A 21053-nucleotide genomic window follows, 5' to 3' on the forward strand; every position below is an offset into this window, starting at 1 on the left:
TCCGTTTTACTGGTCTGTTTTTTCTGAAGTTGCATCTGTTGCAAACGTCTAGCAGAGAAAACAGCAGAGATCAAAAACAGTTGTTCAGGCAAACAACTCAGTCATAGATCCCCTCTGATGTGATCACAAATTAAACTTAAAGACACAACAACCGCTCTTAGTAAGATTGATCCTTGGTAAATATAACATTTTATCCTGGCCACTACACCCCTCAACCTTCTTCAACTATTTTTTCAGGAAGGGGAGTAAGTGTGTGTGTGTGGGGGTCGGGGGAGGGGGGTGCGTACAACAGAATCAGAGGAAATAGAAGAGAAACAAATCTGCAACTCTGTCAAAGAAATGCCTTAATGTCTCTCTGCTCTGCTCTGCTGAATAGGATAATCTGACAGAGAATAGTGTTTGTTTAGAGAGAGAGAAGGAGAGAGATAGAGAGTATGAGGGAGGGAGAGAGATGTGTTGAGTAAGGGGACGGAGGTGAGGAGGAAGAAGGGGCGCTGGAGGAGGGACGGCAAAAATACTGAGGAGAGGAGGGGGAGCAAGAGAGAAAAGAGAGCGGCAACAACACAGTCACATCTGGAAGTTATTGAGAAGTGGAGAGAGTGAGGGAGAGAGAAAGAGAGAGAACTGTATTGTGAATTGAAAAGAGGGAGAAAGGATAAACAAACTCTAGATGTTGAGATAGATAGACTTGTTAAATGTATCAACTGAGTTAAAGATTTACGGGAGGACAGAGTTTATCTAAAAGTTGACAAGAATTCTACAGTGGACAGAGAGAAAGGAACAGAGGAAAAGAAAGAGAGAGCGCAAGAAACTGTAATTCTATCCTAAGAACAATCCATACCAAGAGGGGAGAACGACAGAGAGGGAAAACTAATGTAGCTTTCTAATCTGGAGGACCGTCTAAAACAGAACAAAGTGGTCTGAATCAAAACGTATGTTATTGAGTTGAAATTTAATCAACTCAACAAAGGAGAAGTGTCCAGAGAACAAAAGAGGAGTCCCCTAGTCTGGAATTCTTCTACGCATTTGTCTTCCTATCAAGCCTGTGGAGTCAACCGTCAGACAGGTACAGTAGACTTAATTAAAACACACACACACAGTCTTGTACAGCTAACCTTGTGGGGACACACAATTCAGTCCCATTCAAAATCCTATTTTGCCTAACCCCTAACCTTAACTCATATTCTTACCCTTACACTAACCCAAAAAGCTAACCTTAACCCTAACCCTTAACGTTAATCTAGCCCTAACACAAATTCTAACCTTAACCCTAAACTCCCTAGAAATAGCATTTGACCTCATGGGGACTAACAAAATGTCCCCAGTTGGTCAAATGTTTGTTTGTTTACTATTCTTGTGGGGACACACACACACACGTTAAAGGTCTCGGCCATTGCAGGTATGCCTTGTCTGTGTATGCATGAATCCTAGTAATGGCATATAATTGCTCTATGATAAATTGGATGTGTAAGACTGAGACTAATTTATATGTAATATAATTTACATCAGAACTTAAGCCAAAGTCGTTTTTTTCTTCTTCTGTACGTCTGCCTCCAGTTATGTCCATTCTAAGCGTTGAACAAATAAAAATGCTTAAAATGCTTTTACATTGTTCACACTATTGACATGAATGTCTTTTTGCTTGATCAAGAATTGTTCCCCATTTTCAAAGACTGGCTGACTCTTACTTTACAACTATTAATAAAAGACGTACTCCTCTGTCTCATTCTGTTCTAAGTATTTTCAAGTCTATTCCACCACACTATTCTGCCCTCTGGCATCAGCATGCCTTTAGAATAAGCTCTACTTCCAGTCGTGTTATGAGTCCTATTTATCATGTCTCTGGCTGGTCATGGTAACCTTCCACGAAACGCCCCACATGAGTTAAATTAGCACGCACACATGCACACACACACACAATTAGCAGTCCAGCAGGAGAAGGGAGGTTCCTTCCTGTCCGCTCCAACAAGATGACTTCCTGTGTGTGGAACAAGTCACTAGATTCCACCACAGTGACTGTGTGACTTATCAGACCCAATCAGGAACCCAGCCTAGGGAACAAGTCCACCATACACACTGTACTGGCTGGCTAAGAACACTACAACACTACAACCCCCCCCCCCCCCCCCCCCACACACACACACACAACTAACCGCAGCCACACCATATAAACACCTTTACAAGTAAACTAATAAACTAACCACAATACACAAAACCATCTGCCACCACAACCACACCTCAAATGTGCTGCACGTCCAAGGTATACTTGAGTAGAGTTAAAGTTGATTAAACTTCTCAAGTCTTGAACTTGTTATGAACTAATTAGCTTGAACTTGATATTAGTTCCCACATGCTTCAAGAGTGCCACCATTGTTCCTGTTCCCAAGAAAGCTAAAGAAAGCTAAGGTAACTGAGCTAAACGACTACCGCCCCGTAGCACTCACATCCGTCATCATGAAGTGCTTTGAGAGACTAGTCAAGGACCATATCACCTCCACCCTACCTGACACCCTAGACCCACTCCAATTTGCTTACCGCCCAAATAGGTCCACAGACGATGCAATCTCAACCACACTGCACACTGCCCTAACCCATCTGGACAAGAGGAATACCTATGTGAGAATGCTGTTCATCGACTACAGCTCGGCATTCAACACCATAGTACCCTCCAAGCTCGTCATCAAGCTCGAGACCCTGGGTCTCGACCCCGCCCTGTGCAACTGGGTACTGGACTTCCTGACGGGCCGCCCCCAGGTGGTGAGGGTAGGCAACAACATCTCCTCCCCGCTGATCCTCAACACTGGGGCCCCACAAGGGTGCGTTCTGAGCCCTCTCCTGTACTCCCTGTTCACCCACGACTGCGTGGCCACGCACGCCTCCAACTCAATCATCAAGTTTGCGGACGACACAACAGTGGTAGGCTTGATTACCAACAACGATGAGACGGCCTACAGGGAGGAGGTGAGGGCCCTCGGAGTGTGGTGTCAGGAAAATAACCTCACACTCAACGTCAACAAAACTAAGGAGATGATTGTGGACTTCAGGAAACAGCAGAGGGAACACCCCCCTATCCACATCGATGGAACAGTAGTGGAGAGGGTAGCAAGTTTTAAGTTCCTCGGCATACACATCACAGACAAACTGAATTGGTCCACTCACACAGACAGCATCGTGAAGAAGGCGCAGCAGCGCCTCTTCAACCTCAGGAGGCTGAAGAAATTTGGCTTGTCACCAAAAGCACTCACAAACTTCTACAGATGCACAATCGAGAGCATCCTGGCGGGCTGTATCACCGCCTGGTATGGCAACTGCACCGCCCTCAACCGTAAGGCTCTCCAGAGGGTAGTGAGGTCTGCACAACGCATCACCGGGGGCAAACTACCTGCCCTCCAGGACACCTACACCACCCGATGTCACAGGAAGGCCATAAAGATCATCAAGGACATCAACCACCCGAGCCACTGCCTGTTCACCCCGCTATCATCCAGAAGGCGAGGTCAGTACAGGTGCATCAAAGCTGGGACCGAGAGACTGAAAAACAGCTTCTATCTCAAGGCCATCAGACTGTTAAACAGCCACCACTAACACTGAGTGGCTGCTGCCAACACACTGACACTGACTCAACTCCAGCCACTTTAATAATGGGAATTGATGGGAAATGATGTAAATATATCACTAGCCACTTTAAACAATGCTACCTTATATAAATGTTACTTACCCTACATTATTCATCTCATATGCATACGTATATACTGTACTCTATATCATCGACGGTATCCTTATGTAATACATGTATCACTAGCCACTTTATACTATACTATGCCACTTTGTTTACATACTCATCTCATTTGTACATACTGTACCCGATACCATCTACTGTATCTTGCCTATGCTGCTCTGCACCATCACTCATTCATATATCCTTATGTACATATTCTTTATCCCCTTACACTGTGTACAAGACAGTAGTTTTGGAATTGTTAGTTAGATTACTTGTTATTACTGCATTGTCGGAACTAGAAGCACAAGCATTTCGCTACACTCGCATTAACATCTGCTAACCATGTGTATGTGACAAATAAAATTTGATTTGATTTGATTTGAGTATATAAAATAATTTGTTCTCTATCTGACAGGATGTCAGCCTCTCGGAGGTGCCTGTGCTGCGTGAAATACCTCATGTTCGTCTTCAACCTCATCTTCTGGGTCAGTACCTTTACGTCTCTGTTCTTTGGCATGCCTCAGCTTTTTGAAGGCACAATCTGTACGATTTTAAATGAATAACATACAGCACAGTATACCCATTGTTTGAATCTTGAAGAATATAACTTACCAAACAAAGTGGGAGGGACAGGCTGTTGAAATCACAGATTGGGCTTTTCAGCTCCAATTCCAGTTCTGATCTGTTTCTGGTCTTTGTCTAGTCCTGTTTGTGTGGTTGTATTATGGTGTTCCTCTAGCTCTCTTCTTGTCCTGTTCTGGCTCAGTTCTGGTCTGTTCTACTCTGGCTTTGTTCTAGTTTTGTACTAGTTTTGTTGTGATCCTGTTTTTATTATGTTCAAGTTTGGTCTATTTATTTGTCTCCCAAATGAATACATTTGTGATCCCAGATAAACGTGAATATGACCTTAGGATGGGGAACAAGTTCACATGATGTACACTATTGGCTAACAACACAAGGATGTGAACACAAAATCTGAATGAGATATAATAAAGTGCAAAGTCATAAAGGGCCATGGAGTAAAACAGTTTTTTAAAAACGGTCACAAAGTGGGAAAACACATGATAAAGCCTCTGGTTGGTGCCCCCAGGACATAAAACTACACTCCAATAACTCTGGACATACAGTACTAGTCAAAAGTTTGGACACATCTTACTCATTATAGGGTTTTATTTTCTACATTGTAGAACAATTGTAAAGACTATGAAAGAATACATATGGAATAATGTAGTAACCCAAAAAGTTTTAACAAATATATTTTATATTAGAGATTCTTCAAAATAGCCACCCTTTGCCTTGTTGACAGCTTTGCACACTCTTGGCATTCTCTCAACCAGCTTCATGAAGTAGTCACCTGGAATGCATTTCAATTAACAGGTGTGCCTTGTTAAAAGTTAACAGTTCAAGTAACAGACAAATCTCAACAACAACTGTTCAGAGGAAACTGTGTGAATCAGGCCTTCAACAAATAAAATACAATTTTATTGGTCACATACATGTTTAGCAGATGTTATTACGGGTGAAGTGAAATGCTTGTGTTTCTAGCTCCAACAGTGCAGTATTATCTAACAAGTAATATCTATCAATTTCACAACAATTACACACAATACATACAAATCTAAAGGAATAGAATTAAGCATATAAAAATATTTGGATGAGCGATGTCGGAGCGGCATAGACTAAAATACAATAGAATAGAATACAGCATATACACTACCGGTCAAAAATGTTATAACACCTACTCATTCAAGGTTTTTAAATTTGATTTTTTACTATTTTCTACATTGTAGTGAAGACATCAAAACTATGAAATAATACAAATGGAATAATGAAGTAACCAAAAAAGTGTTAAACAAATAATCTGATGCAGGTCATCTGATGCAGCACTCTGGTAAGGGTAAAATAGCCCTTACACAGCCTGGAGGTGTGTTGGTCATTGTCATGTTGAAAAACAAATGACAGTCCCACGAAGCCCAAACCAGATGGGATGGCGTATCACTGCAGAATGCTGTGGTAGCCATGCTGGTTAAGTGTGCCTTGAATTCTAAATAAATCACAGACAGTATCACCAGAAAACCACCCCCACACCATAACACCTCCTTCTCCATGCTTTACGGTGGGAAATACACATGCAGAGATCATCCGTTCACCCACAACGCGTCTCACAAAGACACAGCGGCTGGATCCAAAAATCGCCAATTTGGACTTCAGACCAAAGGACAAATCTCCACTAATGTGTCTGTTACTTGAACTCTGTCAAGCATTTATTTGGGCTGCAATTTCTGAGGCTGGTAGCTCTAATGAACATATCCCCTGCAGCAGAGGTAACTCTGGGTCTTCCATTCCTGTGGCGGTCCTCATGAGAGCCAGGTTCATCATAGCGTTTGATGGTTTTTGCGACTGCACTTGAAGAAACTTTCAAAATTCTTATTTTCCGTATTGACTGGCCTTCATGTCTTAAAGTAATGATGGGCTGTCGATTCTCTTTGCTTATTTGAGCTGTTCTTACCATAATATGGACTTGGTCTTTTACCAAATCTTCTGTATACCCCCCTACCTTGTCACAACACAACTGATTGGCTTAAACGCATTAAGAAGAAAATTAATTCCACAAATTAACTTTGAAGAAGGCACACCTGTTAATTGAAATGAATTGCAGGTGACTACTTAATGAAGCTGGTTGAGAGAATGCAAAGCTGTCATCAAGGCAAACGGTGGCTACTTTGAAGAATCTAAAATAAAAAATAATATAAAACAAAAACATGATTCCATATGTGTTATTTCATAGTTTTGACATATTCACTATTATTCTACCATGTAGAAAATAGTAAAAATAAAGAAAAACCATTCAATGAGTACGTGTGCAGCAAACGTTTGACCGGTAGTGCACATATGAGATGGGTAATGCAAAAATATGTAAACATGATTAAAGTGATGAGTGTTCCATTATTAAAGTGGCCAGTGACTTCAAGTCTATGTACAGTATATATGGCAGTAGCCTCTAAGGTGCTAGTGATTTCTATTTAACAATCTGATGGTCTTGAGATAGAAGCTGTTTTTCAGTCTCTCAGTCCCAGCTTTGATGCATCTGTACTGACCTCGCCTTCTGGATGGTAGCAGGGTGAAAAGGCAGTGGCTCGGGTGGTTGGTGTCCTTGATGATCTTTTAAGCCTTCCTGTGACATCGGGTGCTGTTGGTGTCCTGGAGGGCAGGTAGTTTGCCCCCAGTGATGCGTTGGGCAGACCGTACCACCCTGGAGATCCCTGCAGTTGCGGGTGGTGCAGTTGCCCGACAAGAAGTGCCAAGACAAATTTCTTCAGCCTCCTGAGGTTGAAGAGGCGCTGTTGGTTCTTCTTCACCACACTGTCTGTGTGGGTGGACCATTTCAGTTTGTCAGTGATGTGTACCCCTAGGAACTTGAAGCTTTCCACCTTCTCCACTGCGGTCCCGTCAATGTGCATAGGTGGGTGCTTCCTCTGCTGTTCCCTTGTAGGATTTTTAATGAATTTATTTGCAAATGATGGTGGAAAATAAGTATTTGGTCACCTACAAACAAACAAGATTTCTGGCTCTCACAGACCTGTAACTTCTTCTTTAAGAGGCTCCTCTGTCCTCCACTCGTTACCTGTATTATTGGCACCTGTTTGAACTTTTCAGTATAAAAGACACCTGTCCACAACCTCAAACAGTTACCCTCCAAACTCCACTATGGCCAAGACCAAAGAGCTGTCAAAGGACACCAGAAACAAAATTGTAGACCTGCACCAGGCTGGGAAGACTGAATCTGCAATAGGTAAGCAGCTTGGTTTGAAGAAATCAACTGTGGGAGCAATTATTAGGAAATGGAAGACATACAAGACCACTGATAATCTCCCTCGATCTGGGGCTCCACGCAAGATCTCACCCCGTGGGGTCAAAATGATCACAAGAACGGTGAGCAAAAATCACAGAACCACACGGGGGGACCTAGTGAATGACCTGCAGAGAGCTGGGACCAAAGTAACAAAGCCTATCATCAGCAAGGGCATTGAAGATGAAACGTGGCTGGGTCTTTCAGCATAACAATGATCCCAAACACACCGCCCGGGCAACGAAGGAGTGGCTTCGTAAGAAGCATTTCAAGGTCCTGGAGTGGCCTAGCAAGTCTCCAGATCTCAACCCCATAGAAAATCTTTGGAGGGAGTTGAAAGTCTGTGTTGCCCAGCAACAGCCCCAAAACATCACTGCTCTAGAGGAGATCTGCATGGAGGAATGGGCCAAAATACCAGCAACAGTGTGTGAAAACCTTGTGAAGACTTACAGAAAACATTTGACCTCTGTCATTGCCAACAAAGGGTATATAACAAAGTATTGAGATAAACTTTTGTTATTGACCAAATACTTATTTTCCACCATAATTTGCAAATAAATTAATTAAAAATCCTACAATGTGATTTTCTGGATTTTTTTTCTCATTTTGTCTGTCATAGTTGAAGTGTACCTATGATGAAAATGACAGGCCTCGCTCATCTTTTTAAGTGGGAGAACTTACACATTTGGTGGCTGACTAAATACTTTTTTGCCCCACTGTACATGGCTGTGGCTATAACCGAAGAGACTTCTCTTGGGGTGTAATATGGACAGCATTTGATTGTTAGGTATTCTTGGGTTGGGTGAACAATAGGACTTGGGTTTCTGTATGTTATCACAATCACACCATGAGTAGTTAATCTTCTTCTTCCTGGAGAGATCTATATTCCTGTCCGTGCGATGAACTGAGAACCCACCTGGCTGTACGGACTCAGACAGTATATCCAGAGAGAGCCATGTTTCCATGAAACAGAGTATGTTTAAATTACTGATGTCTCTCTAGAAGGAGATCCTAGCCTTGAGCTTGTCAACTTTATTATCCAGAGGCTGAACATTAGCGAGTAATATACTCGGAAGCGGTGGGTGGTGTGCGCGACTAGGAGTCCACTCCGAATACCTCTTCTCCGCCGGCTGTGTTTTGGATCAGCCTCTGGATTCAGTTCAATTGCCCTGGAGGATACGAACAAAGGATCAAATTCGGGAAAGTCGTATTCCTGCTCGAAATGCTGGTGAGTTACCGCCAAAAGTTATTTCCGGTTGTATGTAATAACAAACAAAAAAAATCAGAAATAACGCATAAAAAAATGACTGCAAAATTCAATGCCCTGGGAACTAAAAGCACAACTGCCCTATCTGTTGGCGCCATTTTATCATGGTCAAATTGCTGCAAAGAAACCACTACTAAGGGCCAAGAAACACGAGCAATAGACATTAGACCGGTGGAAATCTGTCCTTTGGTCTGATGAGTAAAATGTGAGATTTTTGGTTCCAACCGCCGTTTCTTTGTGAGACGCAGAATAGGTGAACAGAATCTCCGCATGTGTGGTTCCCACCGTGAAGCATAGAGGAGGAGGTCTGATGGTGTGGGGGTGCTTTGCTGGTGACACTGTCAGTGATTTATTTAGAATTCAAGGCACACTTGACCAGCATGGCTACCACAGCATTCTGCAGCGATATGCCATCCCATCTGGTTTGTGCTTAGTGGGACTCTCGTTTGTTTTTCAAAAGGACAATGACCCAACACACCTCCAGGCTGTGTAAGGGCTATTTGACAAGGAGGAGAGTGATGGCATGCTGCATCAGATGACCTGGCTTCCACAATCACCCAACCTCAACCCAATTGTGATGGCTTGGGATGAGGACCACAGAGTGAAGGAAAAGCAGCCAACAAGTGCTCAGCATATGTGGGAACTCCTTTAAGACTGTTGGAAAAGCATTCCAAGTGAAGCTGGTTGAGAGACTGCCAAGAGTGTGCAAAGCTGTTATCAAGGCAAAGGGTGGCTACTTTAAAGAATCTCAAATATAAAATATATTTTGATTTGTTTAACACTTTTTTGGTTACTACATGATTTCATATGTGTTATTTCATAGTTTTGTTATCTTCACTATTATTCTACAATGTAGAAAATAGTAAAAAATAAATATAAACCATTGAATGAGTAGGTGTGTCCAAACGTTTGACTGGTACCGTATGTTAGTTGCTAGGAACATATGGAAACACAATCAACAGGAGACTCCTGCCAAATCTCTACGTATGTAGTTCAAGCAGGCAGCATTGATGATCTCATTCTGTTTTAGCTTTTAAAATGCACAACTTATAACACAGGGCATGATCCCATATGCAAGTGCTTTTATACATGTAAACACATACAGATCTGGGACCAGTCACAACAGGCAGGGTGAGTCCCAATGCAAAAACTTCCTTTCCTATGTCCTATCTTCTAACTATGGAGGCAACTACTTCTGACTCGAAAATCTAAGTTTATCTGACAAATGGGTTACTTTTGAGTACTGAAAACATGGGTCGAACTACCACTACGTATTGGGATTCACCCTAAGTCACCTTTTATGTCTCCTCTCTCTGTAGCTGGGAGGGTGTGGCCTGTTTGGAGTGGGAGTGTGGCTATCATTCACCCAGTCCGAGTTCTCCTCCCTCCCGCTGTCTTTTCCCTCACTCTCTGCAGCAAACCTACTTCTGGTCGCTGGGGGCGTCACCATGGTGACAGGCTTCCTGGGTTGCCTTGGCGCCCTGAAGGAGCAGCGCTGCCTGCTGATGACGGTGAGTCCCCATGACATCACAATACATGGGTCAACCTCAATCATGTTAAATACCTTTACAAGTCAACTTACCACAACACACAAAACCATATACACACGCACAGGTCCAAATAATTTTAAATATCTATTCACATCCCCTAACCCATCTCTCTCTCCCCCATCTCTCTCTCCCTCCCTCTCCACAGTTCTTTGTAATCCTTTTGCTCCTGGTGTTGACAGAGGTGACTCTAACCCTGGTCCTCCATATCTTTCACAACGAGGTGAGTCCAGTCTACCATCCATCTACAACCCTCCTGGCCACTCATGAAGATCCAGTTTCACCCACTAATGTTTAACAACCCCAAATGGGGGTCGTTAGTAAAGTTTTACCGCTATATTACCACTAAATTAACAACCAGTGTTTAAAGAAAAACTATATACTGATACAGAGATTGATGCAGAAGACAAAGAGGTGGTACAGTCATCTACATTCTAGAGGCCTTCTGTACATCTGCATTATCCCCTATATCTGTCTCATATGCTGCAAGTATATGAAGGCCCCCACTTCATCCTTCTCTTTCTTTCTCCCTTTCCATCCCTTCTTTCAGCTGGACACGAAAGCTCAGGATGAGTTAAAGGAGGGGATGAAGAATTACTTGACAGATGAAGGACTGAAGAAGTCATGGGACAATGTGCAGAAAATGGTAGAGGGGGATCAAATCAAATAAAATGTATTTGTCACATACACATGGTTAGCAGATGTTAATGTGAGTGTAGCAAAATGCTTGTGCTTCTAGTTCCGACAATGCAGTAGTAACCAACGAGTAATCTAACCTAACAATTCCAAAACTACTACCTTATACACACAAGTGTAAAGGGATAAAGTATAGTAAGAATATGTACATAAAGATATATGAATGAGTGATGGTACAGAACGGCATAGGCAAGATGCAGTAGATGGTATAGAGTACAGTATATACACATGAGATGAGTAATGTAGGGTATGTAAACAAAGTGGCATAGTTTAAAGTGGCTAGTGATACATGTATTACATAAAGATGCAGTAGATGATATAGAGTACAGTATATACATATACATATGAGATGAGTAATGTAGGGTATTTAAACATTATATTGAGTAGCATTTTTTAAAGTGGCTAGTGATATATTTGACATCAATTTCCATCAATTCCCATTATTAAAGTGGCTGGAGTTGAGCTAGTGTGTTGGCAGCAGCCACTCAATGTTAGTGGTGGCTGTTTAACAGTCTGATGGCCTTGAGATAGAAGCTGTTTTTCAGTCTCTCGGTCCCTGCTTTGATGTACCTGTACTGACCTCGCCTTCTGGATGATAGCGGGGTGAACAGGCAGTGGCTCGGGTGGTTGTTGTCCTTGATGATCTTTATGGCCTTCCTGTGACATCGGGACATCGTGTCCTGGAGGGCAGGTAGTTTGCCCTCGGTGATGCGTTGTGCAGACCTCACTACCCTCTGGAGAGCCTTACGGTTGTGGGCGGAGCAGTTGCCGTACCAGGCGGTGATACAGCCCGACAGGATGCTCTTGATTGTGCATCTGTAGAAGTTTGTGAGTGCTTTTGGTGACAAGCCAAATTTCTTCAGCCTCCTGAGGTTGAAGAGGCGCTGCTGCGCCTTCTTCATGATGCTGTCTGTGTGGGTGGACCAATTCAGTTTGTCTGTGATGTGTACGCCGAGGAACTTAAAACTTACTACCCTCTACTACCCTCTTGTTTTGTCCCATCGATGTGGATAGGGGGGTGCTCCCTCTGCTGTTTCCTGAAGTCCACAATCATCTCTTTAGTTTTGTTAACGTTTAGTGTGAGGTTATTTTCCTGACACCACACTCCGAGGGCCCTCACCTCCTCCCTCTAGGCTGTCTCGTCGTTGTTGGTAATCAAGCCTACCACTGTAGTGTCGTCCGCAAACTTGATGATTGAGTTGGAGGCGTGCATGGCCACGCAGTCGTGGGTGAACAGGGAGTACAGGAGAGGGCTCAGAACGCACCCTTGTGGGGCCCCAGTGTTGAGGATCAGCGGGGTGGAGATGTTGTTACCTACCCTCACCACCTGGAGGCGGCCCGTCAGGAAGTCCAGTACCCAGTTGCACAGGGCGGGGTCGAGACCCAGGGTCTCGAGCTTGATGACGAGTTTGGAGGGTACTATGGTGTTAAATGCTGAGCTGTAGTCGATGAACAGCATTCTCACATAGTTATTCCTCTTGAACAGATGGGTTAGGGCAGTGTGCAGTGCGGTTGAGATCGCATCGTCTGTGGACCTATTTGGGCGGTAAGCAAATTGGAGTGGGTCTAGGGTGTCAGGTAGGGTGGAGGTGATATGGTCCTTGACTAGTCTCTCAAAGCACTTCATGACGACGGAAGTGAGTGCTACGGGGCGGTAGTCGTTTAGCCCTCTTGAAGCATGTGGGAACAGCAGACTGGGATTGATTGAATATGTCCGTAAACACACCAGCCAGCTGGTCTGCGCATCCTCTGAGGACGCGGCTGGGGATGCCGTCTGGGCCTGCAGCCTTGCAAGGGTTAACACGTTTAAATGTTTTACTCATGTTGGCTGCAGTGAAGGAGAGTCCGCATGTTTTGGTTGCGGGTCGTGTCAGTGGCACTGTATTGTCCTCAAAGCGGGCAAAAAAGTTATTTAGTCTGCCTGGGAGCAAGACATCCTGGTCCGTGACGGGGCTGGTTTTCTTTTTATAATCCGTAATTGACTGTAGACCCTGCCACATACCTCTTGTGTCTGAGCCGTTGAATTGCGACTCTACTTTGTCTCTATACTGACGCTTAGCTTGTTTGATTGCCTTGCGGAGGGAATAGCTACACTGTTTGTATTCGGTCATGTTTCCGGTCACCTTGCCCTGGTTAAAAGCAGTGGTTCGTGCTTTCAGTTTCACGCGATCATCAATCCACGCTTTCTGGTTTGGGAATGTTTTAATCGTTGTTATGGGAACGTCATCTTCAATGCACTTTCTAATGAACTCGCTCACCGAATCAGCGTATTCTTCAATGTTGTTGTTGGACGCAGTGCGGAACATATCCCAGTCCACGTGATGGAAGCAGTCTTGGATCGTGGAATCAGATTGGTCGGACCGGCGTTGAACAGATCTGAGCGCGGGAGCTTCTTGTTTTAGCTTCTGTCTGTAGACAGGGAGCAACAAAATGGAGTCGTGGCCAGCTTTTCCGAAAGGAGGGCAGGGGAGGGCCTTATATGCGTCGCGGAAGTTAGAATAGCAATGATCCAAGGTTTTACCAGCCCTGGTTGCGCAAACGATATGCTGATACAATTTAGGGAGTCTTGTTTTCAGATTAGCCTTGTTAAAATCCCCAGCTACAATGAATGCAGCCTCAGGATATGCGGTTTCCAGTTTGCATAGAGTTTAATAAAGTTAGTTCAGGGCCATCAATGTGTCTGCTTGGGGGGGAATATATACGGCTGTGATTATAATCGAAGAGAATTCCCTTGGTAGATAATGCGGTCGACATTTGATTGTGAGGAATTCTAAATCAGGTGAACAGAAGGACTTGAGTTCCTTTATGTTGTTGTGACCACACCACGTCTCGTTAACCATAAGGAATACACCCCCGCCCCTCTTCTTACCAGAAAGATGTTTGTTTCTGTCGGCGCGATGCGTGAAGAAACCAGCTGGCTGCACCGATTCCGTTAGAGTCTCTCGAGTGAGCCATGTTTCCGTGAAGCAAAGAACGTTACAGTCTCTGATGTCCCTCTGGAATGCTACCCTTGCTCGGATTTCATCAACCTTGTTGTCAAGAGACTGGACATTGGCGAGAAGTATGCTAGGGAGAGGTGCGCGATGTGCCCGTCTCCGGAGCCTGACCAGAAGACCGCTTCGTTTCCCTCTTTTTCGACGTCGTTGTTTTGGGTCGCAGGCTGGGATCCATTCCCTTGTCCTGGGTGAAAGGCAGAACACAGGATCCGCTTCGGGAAATCATATTCCTGGTCGTACTGATGGTGAGTTGACGTTGCTCTTATATTCAGTAGTTCTTCCCGACTGTATGTAATGAAACATAAGATTACCTGGGGAACCAATGTAAGAAATAACACTGCATAGTTTCCTAGGAACGCGAAGCGAGGCGGCCATCTCTGTCGGCGCCGGAAGTAGGGTTAGGGGACACCCACCTATCTCTAGTTTGTCACCTTATATGCTGCTTGTGTCTGTTCTGTGTATATTTTGTGTATTTCGTGATAAATCACTTAATCTGACTGACGATGATAGTAAAGACTTACACTGAGTATAGAAAACATTAAGAACACCTGCTCGTTCCGTGACATAGACTGACCAGGGGAATTGAGAGGTGAAAGCTATAATCCCTTATTGATGTCACTGATTAACATCTACTTCAATCAGTGTAGATGAAGGGTAGGAAACAGGTTAAAGGAAGATTTTTAAGCCTTGAGACAATTGAGACGTATTGTGTATATGTGCCATTCAGAGGGTGAATGAGGCAAGAACAAATATTTACGTGCCTTTTAATGGGGTATGGTAGTAGTTGCCAGGTGAACCGGTGCAATGCTTCTGGGTTTTCACAATCAATAGTTTCCCATGTGTATCAAGAATGGTCAAACAGCCCACTTAACACAACTGTGGGAAGTTTTGGAATCAGTATGGGCCACCATCCCTGTGAAACACTTTCAACACCTTGTAGAGTCCATGCCCCGACGAACTGAAGCTGTTGGTTACATTATTTACAATTTGTGTCATTATTTCGACAGGCTATACAGCCTACACTTTCTTGTTTTGAACTTCTAATGTGAGTGGGATGGGTTAGCTTCATGACAACTACACGAGCAGACACTCACCGATTTGACAGCTCTAATGCAGTTACACATCCGACATCGCAAAAACACCAGGGGTGCGTTCAGTTCACTTGAATGCTTGCTACGTTGTGGAACAGCTTGTACTGAATGACATGTTTCCCCAAAACGTTCTTGAACAGACTTTGAGGTACGTCTGCTCTGTTTGGTGGGTGTGCCGGAGTGTGGCTTGAAGCAATGACAGACGTATTTAAAAGGCAGAGGTGAATTTTTAAATCAGAATCCAACCCCTCTCTGTTTTTCAACTGGTCGTTCAGTATAGCAGTTTACGTTCAATTTAACGTTCTATTAAGTTCTATGTACTGCACGCAGCCCAGCTATGTGGGTGTAGGCCATCCCGCCTTAGTGATCATCCCGGCCTTGGAAATCAGCTAACTTCCTGCATTTCAACACATTTTGGCATGGTGCAGAGAGAAACATTTGCAGTTTTATAATGCTATTCCACACATTTTGTCTTGAGGCTAAGTAAAAATGATGCAGTTTTAAAGCAAATTTCCTGCAATTCTAAACTTTTGCTGTTTTATAGCTCTCCGCTAGGCACTATTCCATGTTGGTTCAACGTAATTTCATTGAAATGACGTGGAAGCAAGGTTGATTCAACCAGTGCGTGCCCAGTGGGCCATCCCATGCTTTTGTTCACATTTTACCATGAGGCTGAGAGAGAACTGTGCAATTTAACAGCTCATTTCCTGCAATTCTACACATTTTGCTATCATATGCTATCTGGGGGCCCCCCGACCTCCTGATGTGGGCCCCAAAAACCCATAATTAAAAATGTCACGTTTTTTGGGGGGTTTGGGGGCCCCCTGGAGGTCAGGGGCCCGGGGCACGTGCCCTGCATGCCCGTTTCGGTAATCCGGCCCTGTACCCTCTCCCATAACAGGAAAAAGCTGAAAGATGGGCTGGAGAAACGTAACCACTCTCAAATTTAAAGACAGAGCTATGGATGCTAGAGGGGTATCCTACGAAGCACGCTATATCTACTCAGAGTTATCTAAAGCTAACCCGCTTCAATTAGCTTTACATTCCAGCTAGGGCTTCATCCATACTACAATGGTGGATATTGCTCATTCACCTGCCGCTAACTCTAGCAGGCTTGTAACTGTACGTGCATGTCGCACATGGCTAGTCGAACACCCAACTTTTCATTGAGACAATGCTGAAACATCAATCCGTGGGCGAGTCCGTGCCATATTTTCAATTGTGCCGAAATCAAAATGAAAGAAAAGTTATCTTGCAAATTCAGCAGCGTGAAATAGGCTTTTAGAAGTGCTGTTATTGTATTAGTTATCATTGATATGCTTATCAATGCACAAACTCCTTTTTTCCCCCACTCCTATCAATATTTATTAAGTCATACAAAAATGTTACATTGCGTGAAGTTGTATTCTGTCTTTACATTGCATTCTGTCATTACTAAATGTGTAATTTTACATTTTAACCCAAAAAATTTTACACACAAAAAAAAGTGGTTAATAAAATATTTAAAATCAGTCAACTTCCTCAAATGAAGGGGATGATGATGCAATCTTTGCAAGAGGGAGGGATCTCGCCCTCAACTAGCAGCTCAGTCAGTTCATGCAGGGTAAATAAATGGAGTTAGCCGTGAGTTCTGACTGATTCGTTGCCATAGAAATGTACCTGGCAAAAGGTGAGCCACATTCGTATGACCAGTTATACCTAGTTGAACTCAGAGTTGACCTAAGTTACCTCCTAACTCCTCAAACCTGCTTCGTAGGATACCCCTCAGAACTGACCATCCATTGTTTTACTTTGTTTACAAACATTGGAGTAAAACAAGCTTATATTTTGGGATGCTCTGGTGGGGTACGACAGTTGAACTAAGCTTATGAGGCATTTAGAAGTTATATTCTTCAACAATCAATGGCTACATATCATTAATTTATATGTCCAAATATGGATGTAGCTATTGCAGATTGTCCCTGTTCAGGGACCTGACTTAACCAGTCAGCAAGCTACTGTAGCTGTTACAGTAGACTTATTATGCGAACACTAGTTAGCATTGGCTCGCGAAAATACCTCTAACTTCCTTCATACTGGACACAGAGACATAAAAATAGTATCCATGAGTTCATCAGACTCTGCGTAAGTAGAAAAGGGGCCGACATCTGGCACTATCCCTTTAAATCTCCCGAATTGGCTAGAAAGTTACATCCATGTACATACGGTATAGTATCAGTGAGTCTGAGGGGCTGTGCAGTTGCTGATTCAGGGACACATTTTTTAGGGGCACATTTTCAAACAAACAAACTAACAATCTGAAAGAGTCAGAGACCAACAGAGATAATAACAAATGCAATATTTGTTTCTTAGTTCAAGTGCTGCGGCGTGACCAACAAAACAGATTGGTACCTCGTAGTCAACGGAACGCTCCCCTTTTCCTGCTGCTCCGGGGGGATGGACCAATGTGTTGAAGGATGGATCGAGGTCAGACTACTTCTCAAATGTAGGGGGGGAGGAGGGAGAGTCAAGGTTCAACAGCCTGCTCACAAGACATTTCCCAGCTGTCTACATGTCTTGCTGTGCGATGTGCATGTGCGCTCACACTTGTAAAGAATGACCCTGACTGTGATAATACAATTTATTTTCTCGACTGTGTTCCCTTCAACACTCAATTCTCATCAACATATTGCTCTCCTTCTCACTCACATCTGTCCTCCACTCTTCTCTTCTCTCCTCTACCCAACCCCCATCTCTCTCTCTCTGTCCCCCACCCTCCCCCTCATCTACTGCTCCTTTGCCTTTGCCCTTTTCTCTTCCCCTTTTCCTCTCACATTTCCCTCTCCTCCTCCCATCCCTCCCTCTCCTCCATCCCCATTGTCCTTCTCTCTTCTCACGATTTCCTCTTCCTCTTCCCTCTCTCAGCCGTGTTATCAGAAGGCCAGACAGTGGCTCCTGGACAACATCCTCTCTGTCCTGGTGTTTGGAGTCTGCATTGGCATTGTCCAGGTAACTACCACATATTAATTGATCAATCAATTTCCACCAAGCAGGATCATTGTTAGTCAACTAAATGTGCTTAACACCCAGATATAACTTAACTTGCATGTTTACGAAGAAAGCTTGAATCTGGGTTATTGAGAATATTTAGTCTGTTGTAACATATCTAAACTTGATGAACTAAGAAGTATGAGCTTCAAACATTGAGTTTAAAAAATCTAAACATTTAGGAAAGTTATCTGGCAAACAATTCACTTATCCGGTTTTGTGAAATATAGGTCACCATTTTTATAACTCAAACATTCTCTTGTCGTTTCAGATCCTGGCTCTGATTTTCTCCCTGCTGATGTACTGCCAGATCCTCCGTGCTGAGAAGTACCTGGACTGATCTGGGACTGGTCCTTCACAGACAGGAGAAGCTGAATGAGAGACTCCCTAGCTGCCACAGAGTTCATCTAACATTTCTTTAAGGTTTTCCTTCGGTTAGTTGAAAAATAACTTCTCCACGCCGATGTGGGAACTAAAAGAAAAGTGTTAGCTGGTGTGTTTTATACCAACTACTGGGGATGGTTTTTCAGAACATTAAATCCAGATCAAAATCAGCCTTTTTGTGTGTTCAATTCTGTTAAGTTTAATCAAATATATTTGAATGAGAACACATCACCCATTTGAAGGGTAATTTTCATCTGGATTGATGGTTCTTAGAACACAGCACTAAAAACCATGGGGCACATTCCAGGTCGTCTTCATTGCGGTCATGTTGCTCAGATCTCACAACGCCTGGTGAAGTGTAATTCAATTGGCTTTGAGAGATCTGATCATCTGGAATACAGCCCTTTACTTATCATGTATAAAATAAGGACATTATTTGTAACTATTGGGGACTACGTGCTACTTGTCACTTTCACTATTAGGCGATACTAATAATATTGTTTAGTTGTGAAAATATAAAGTGCTTGCCCTGATGTCCATGGACAAGCAGTGAGACTTGCCCCAAAGAAACACTTACACTATTCTGTTCAACTGCAGCATATTTTAAACAAAAGTCTAAACTATATGTTTTAAAGTGAGCCTTACCAAAGCAAATAAAATGTAAATACATTGTAATTTGTATGCATGTGAAGTGGTAGTTGTTTTGTGAACTTCAGCATTTTGTAAAAAACACAAATGTATGACTCTGATTGTGAATGCTGTAATAGTTCAAACAACTTGTTTTCCATATGAGGTATGAGGTGTTGTCGGTATGATGTATGACTCTGAGTGTGAATGCTGTAATAGTTCAAACAACTTGTTTTCCATATGAGGTATGAGGTGTTGTCGGTATGATGTATGAAACAACTTGTTTTCCATATTGTGCGTATGAGGTGTTGTCGGTATGAATTCACTTCTCTTATAGTTAGAGACGAGCCTATGCTTTCATATACTTATTCAGTCCAATAGACAACTGAAGAGGTAATTGACTTGCAACAGGGTTCGTCATTCTAATGAAATATATATCACATATATAAATGGACTATGAAAGTATGCTATTTAATTATGATCTGCGGTCATAACACCAAGTAATGAAACCCAAACCAAACCAATGACTACACTGTACAGTGTTTTGTAAAACATGTCAATAGAAAAACTTTGCTAAGAAAATAATTGTACAAGTACACATGATTCTCAGACATAAATACAATTGTGACAATTCACGTGTCGTAGTGTTATAAAAAGCTAATGCCTTCTCCGTCTCTCACCACAGGAGAGACTGAGGTCATAGGAAGGGCCCTGAGTTCTACCTGACCTGACCGGAAACAACCGGAAACAACTCCAGGCCTTTGTCATAGATTACAGTTCATACAGTATTCCTGTGTAGTAAGGCTTTCCGAGCTGCCTTGACGGTGTAGGGTTGTCAGTCATACTCCAAAATCTCTAGCAAACTGGACGATACTTTCCTGCTGATGGAAAATGGGAGAAAATGGGAGATTTTGAGGGAAAATCAGCACCAGATGCCTGCTGTGGTCAGTGACTTCTGCCTCCTGGTGGTTGTGTTTGAAAACAACCTTTAAACAGATAGGGGGCGCCAACGTTCACATTTAAAAATTTTAAAAGAGGGGTTATCGTACAATGTCACAAAAACGATGCACATGCTTCAATGGGGCAGAAATCCTTGTGTTGTTGCGATTCTGGATGGCCAGAAGGCTAGCAACAATGACAAGATGCCATGTGGGGAATCGTAGGTGGCTCGTTTCAGCTAGTTTTAACTTGTTTTTGAGACCATGTCTTGTTTTGATGTATTTTGACTGATGTCACTTCTATGCTAACATGGTCAGAATTCCCTAGCTAGCTAACCAACACCACAAAAAGTGCTCATTGTGTAAATGTATTTATGTTTTCAATAAACATTGGAGACAAAATATAGTTTACAACAATCTAAGTGAATCCCGTCTGATTTGCCCCATAGTTGCGCAGGTATCGGTTTTGTTGCTAAACAACCAACCAGTCTATACAACCAAACAAGTTACTCTTATAAAATACATGTATATATTCTTCACATATTTAGCTTTTTAGAAGAAATGGAAAACAATGAAAACGCTAAGCTAAATCTGCATTAAATGTTAGGGCTAACTTCCATTTTGCAAAAAGGGTTTAAAGATAAATAGAGAGTTCTGACAGGGACAGGGCCTGTTCCTGGCTGGCAAAGGTGTCCAGGAGCTTGGTGAAGGACGGGCATGATAGACCGGGGGGGAGCACACCATACGAGGGTATGTAGTTCGTAACAGTGTAGGTAGTTCGTAACGGTGTAGGTAGTTAGTTAGTAAATGGAGTGTCAGGTGAACTAGATCTAATTCTACACCAGAAGCGTTACCTTGTAGTGGATGGCTTCCCATTCCATAGACAGTACCTGGACGAGCTGGCGCACC

General features: G+C 43.1%; 1 protein-coding gene across 3 annotated transcripts; it reads left to right on the forward strand.

Annotated features, from left to right (window-relative positions):
* The first annotated feature begins 521 nt into the window (after positions 1-521).
* On the forward strand, positions 522-19837 carry LOC110521908 (tetraspanin-4). Of its 3 annotated transcripts, none has more exons than XM_021599857.2 (8): positions 522-1066; positions 4137-4206; positions 10158-10349; positions 10534-10608; positions 10936-11031; positions 17521-17653; positions 18073-18156; positions 18467-19837. In XM_021599857.2, the coding sequence occupies exons 2-8, from the start codon at positions 4138-4140 to the stop codon at positions 18517-18519; spliced, it is 702 nt and encodes a 233-aa protein (XP_021455532.2). In that variant the 5' UTR covers positions 522-1066; position 4137; the 3' UTR covers positions 18520-19837. The 3 variants fall into 3 exon arrangements, with proteins under 3 accessions (XP_021455532.2, XP_021455534.1, XP_021455533.2); XM_021599858.2 differs by having other exon boundaries at positions 526-1066; positions 17521-17634; XM_021599859.2 differs by lacking the exon at positions 17521-17653.
* Positions 19838-21053: the final 1216 nt, after the last annotated feature.

Source organism: Oncorhynchus mykiss, chromosome 30 (assembly GCF_013265735.2).
Source record: "Oncorhynchus mykiss isolate Arlee chromosome 30, USDA_OmykA_1.1, whole genome shotgun sequence".
Classification (NCBI taxonomy): Eukaryota; Metazoa; Chordata; class Actinopteri; order Salmoniformes; family Salmonidae; genus Oncorhynchus; species Oncorhynchus mykiss.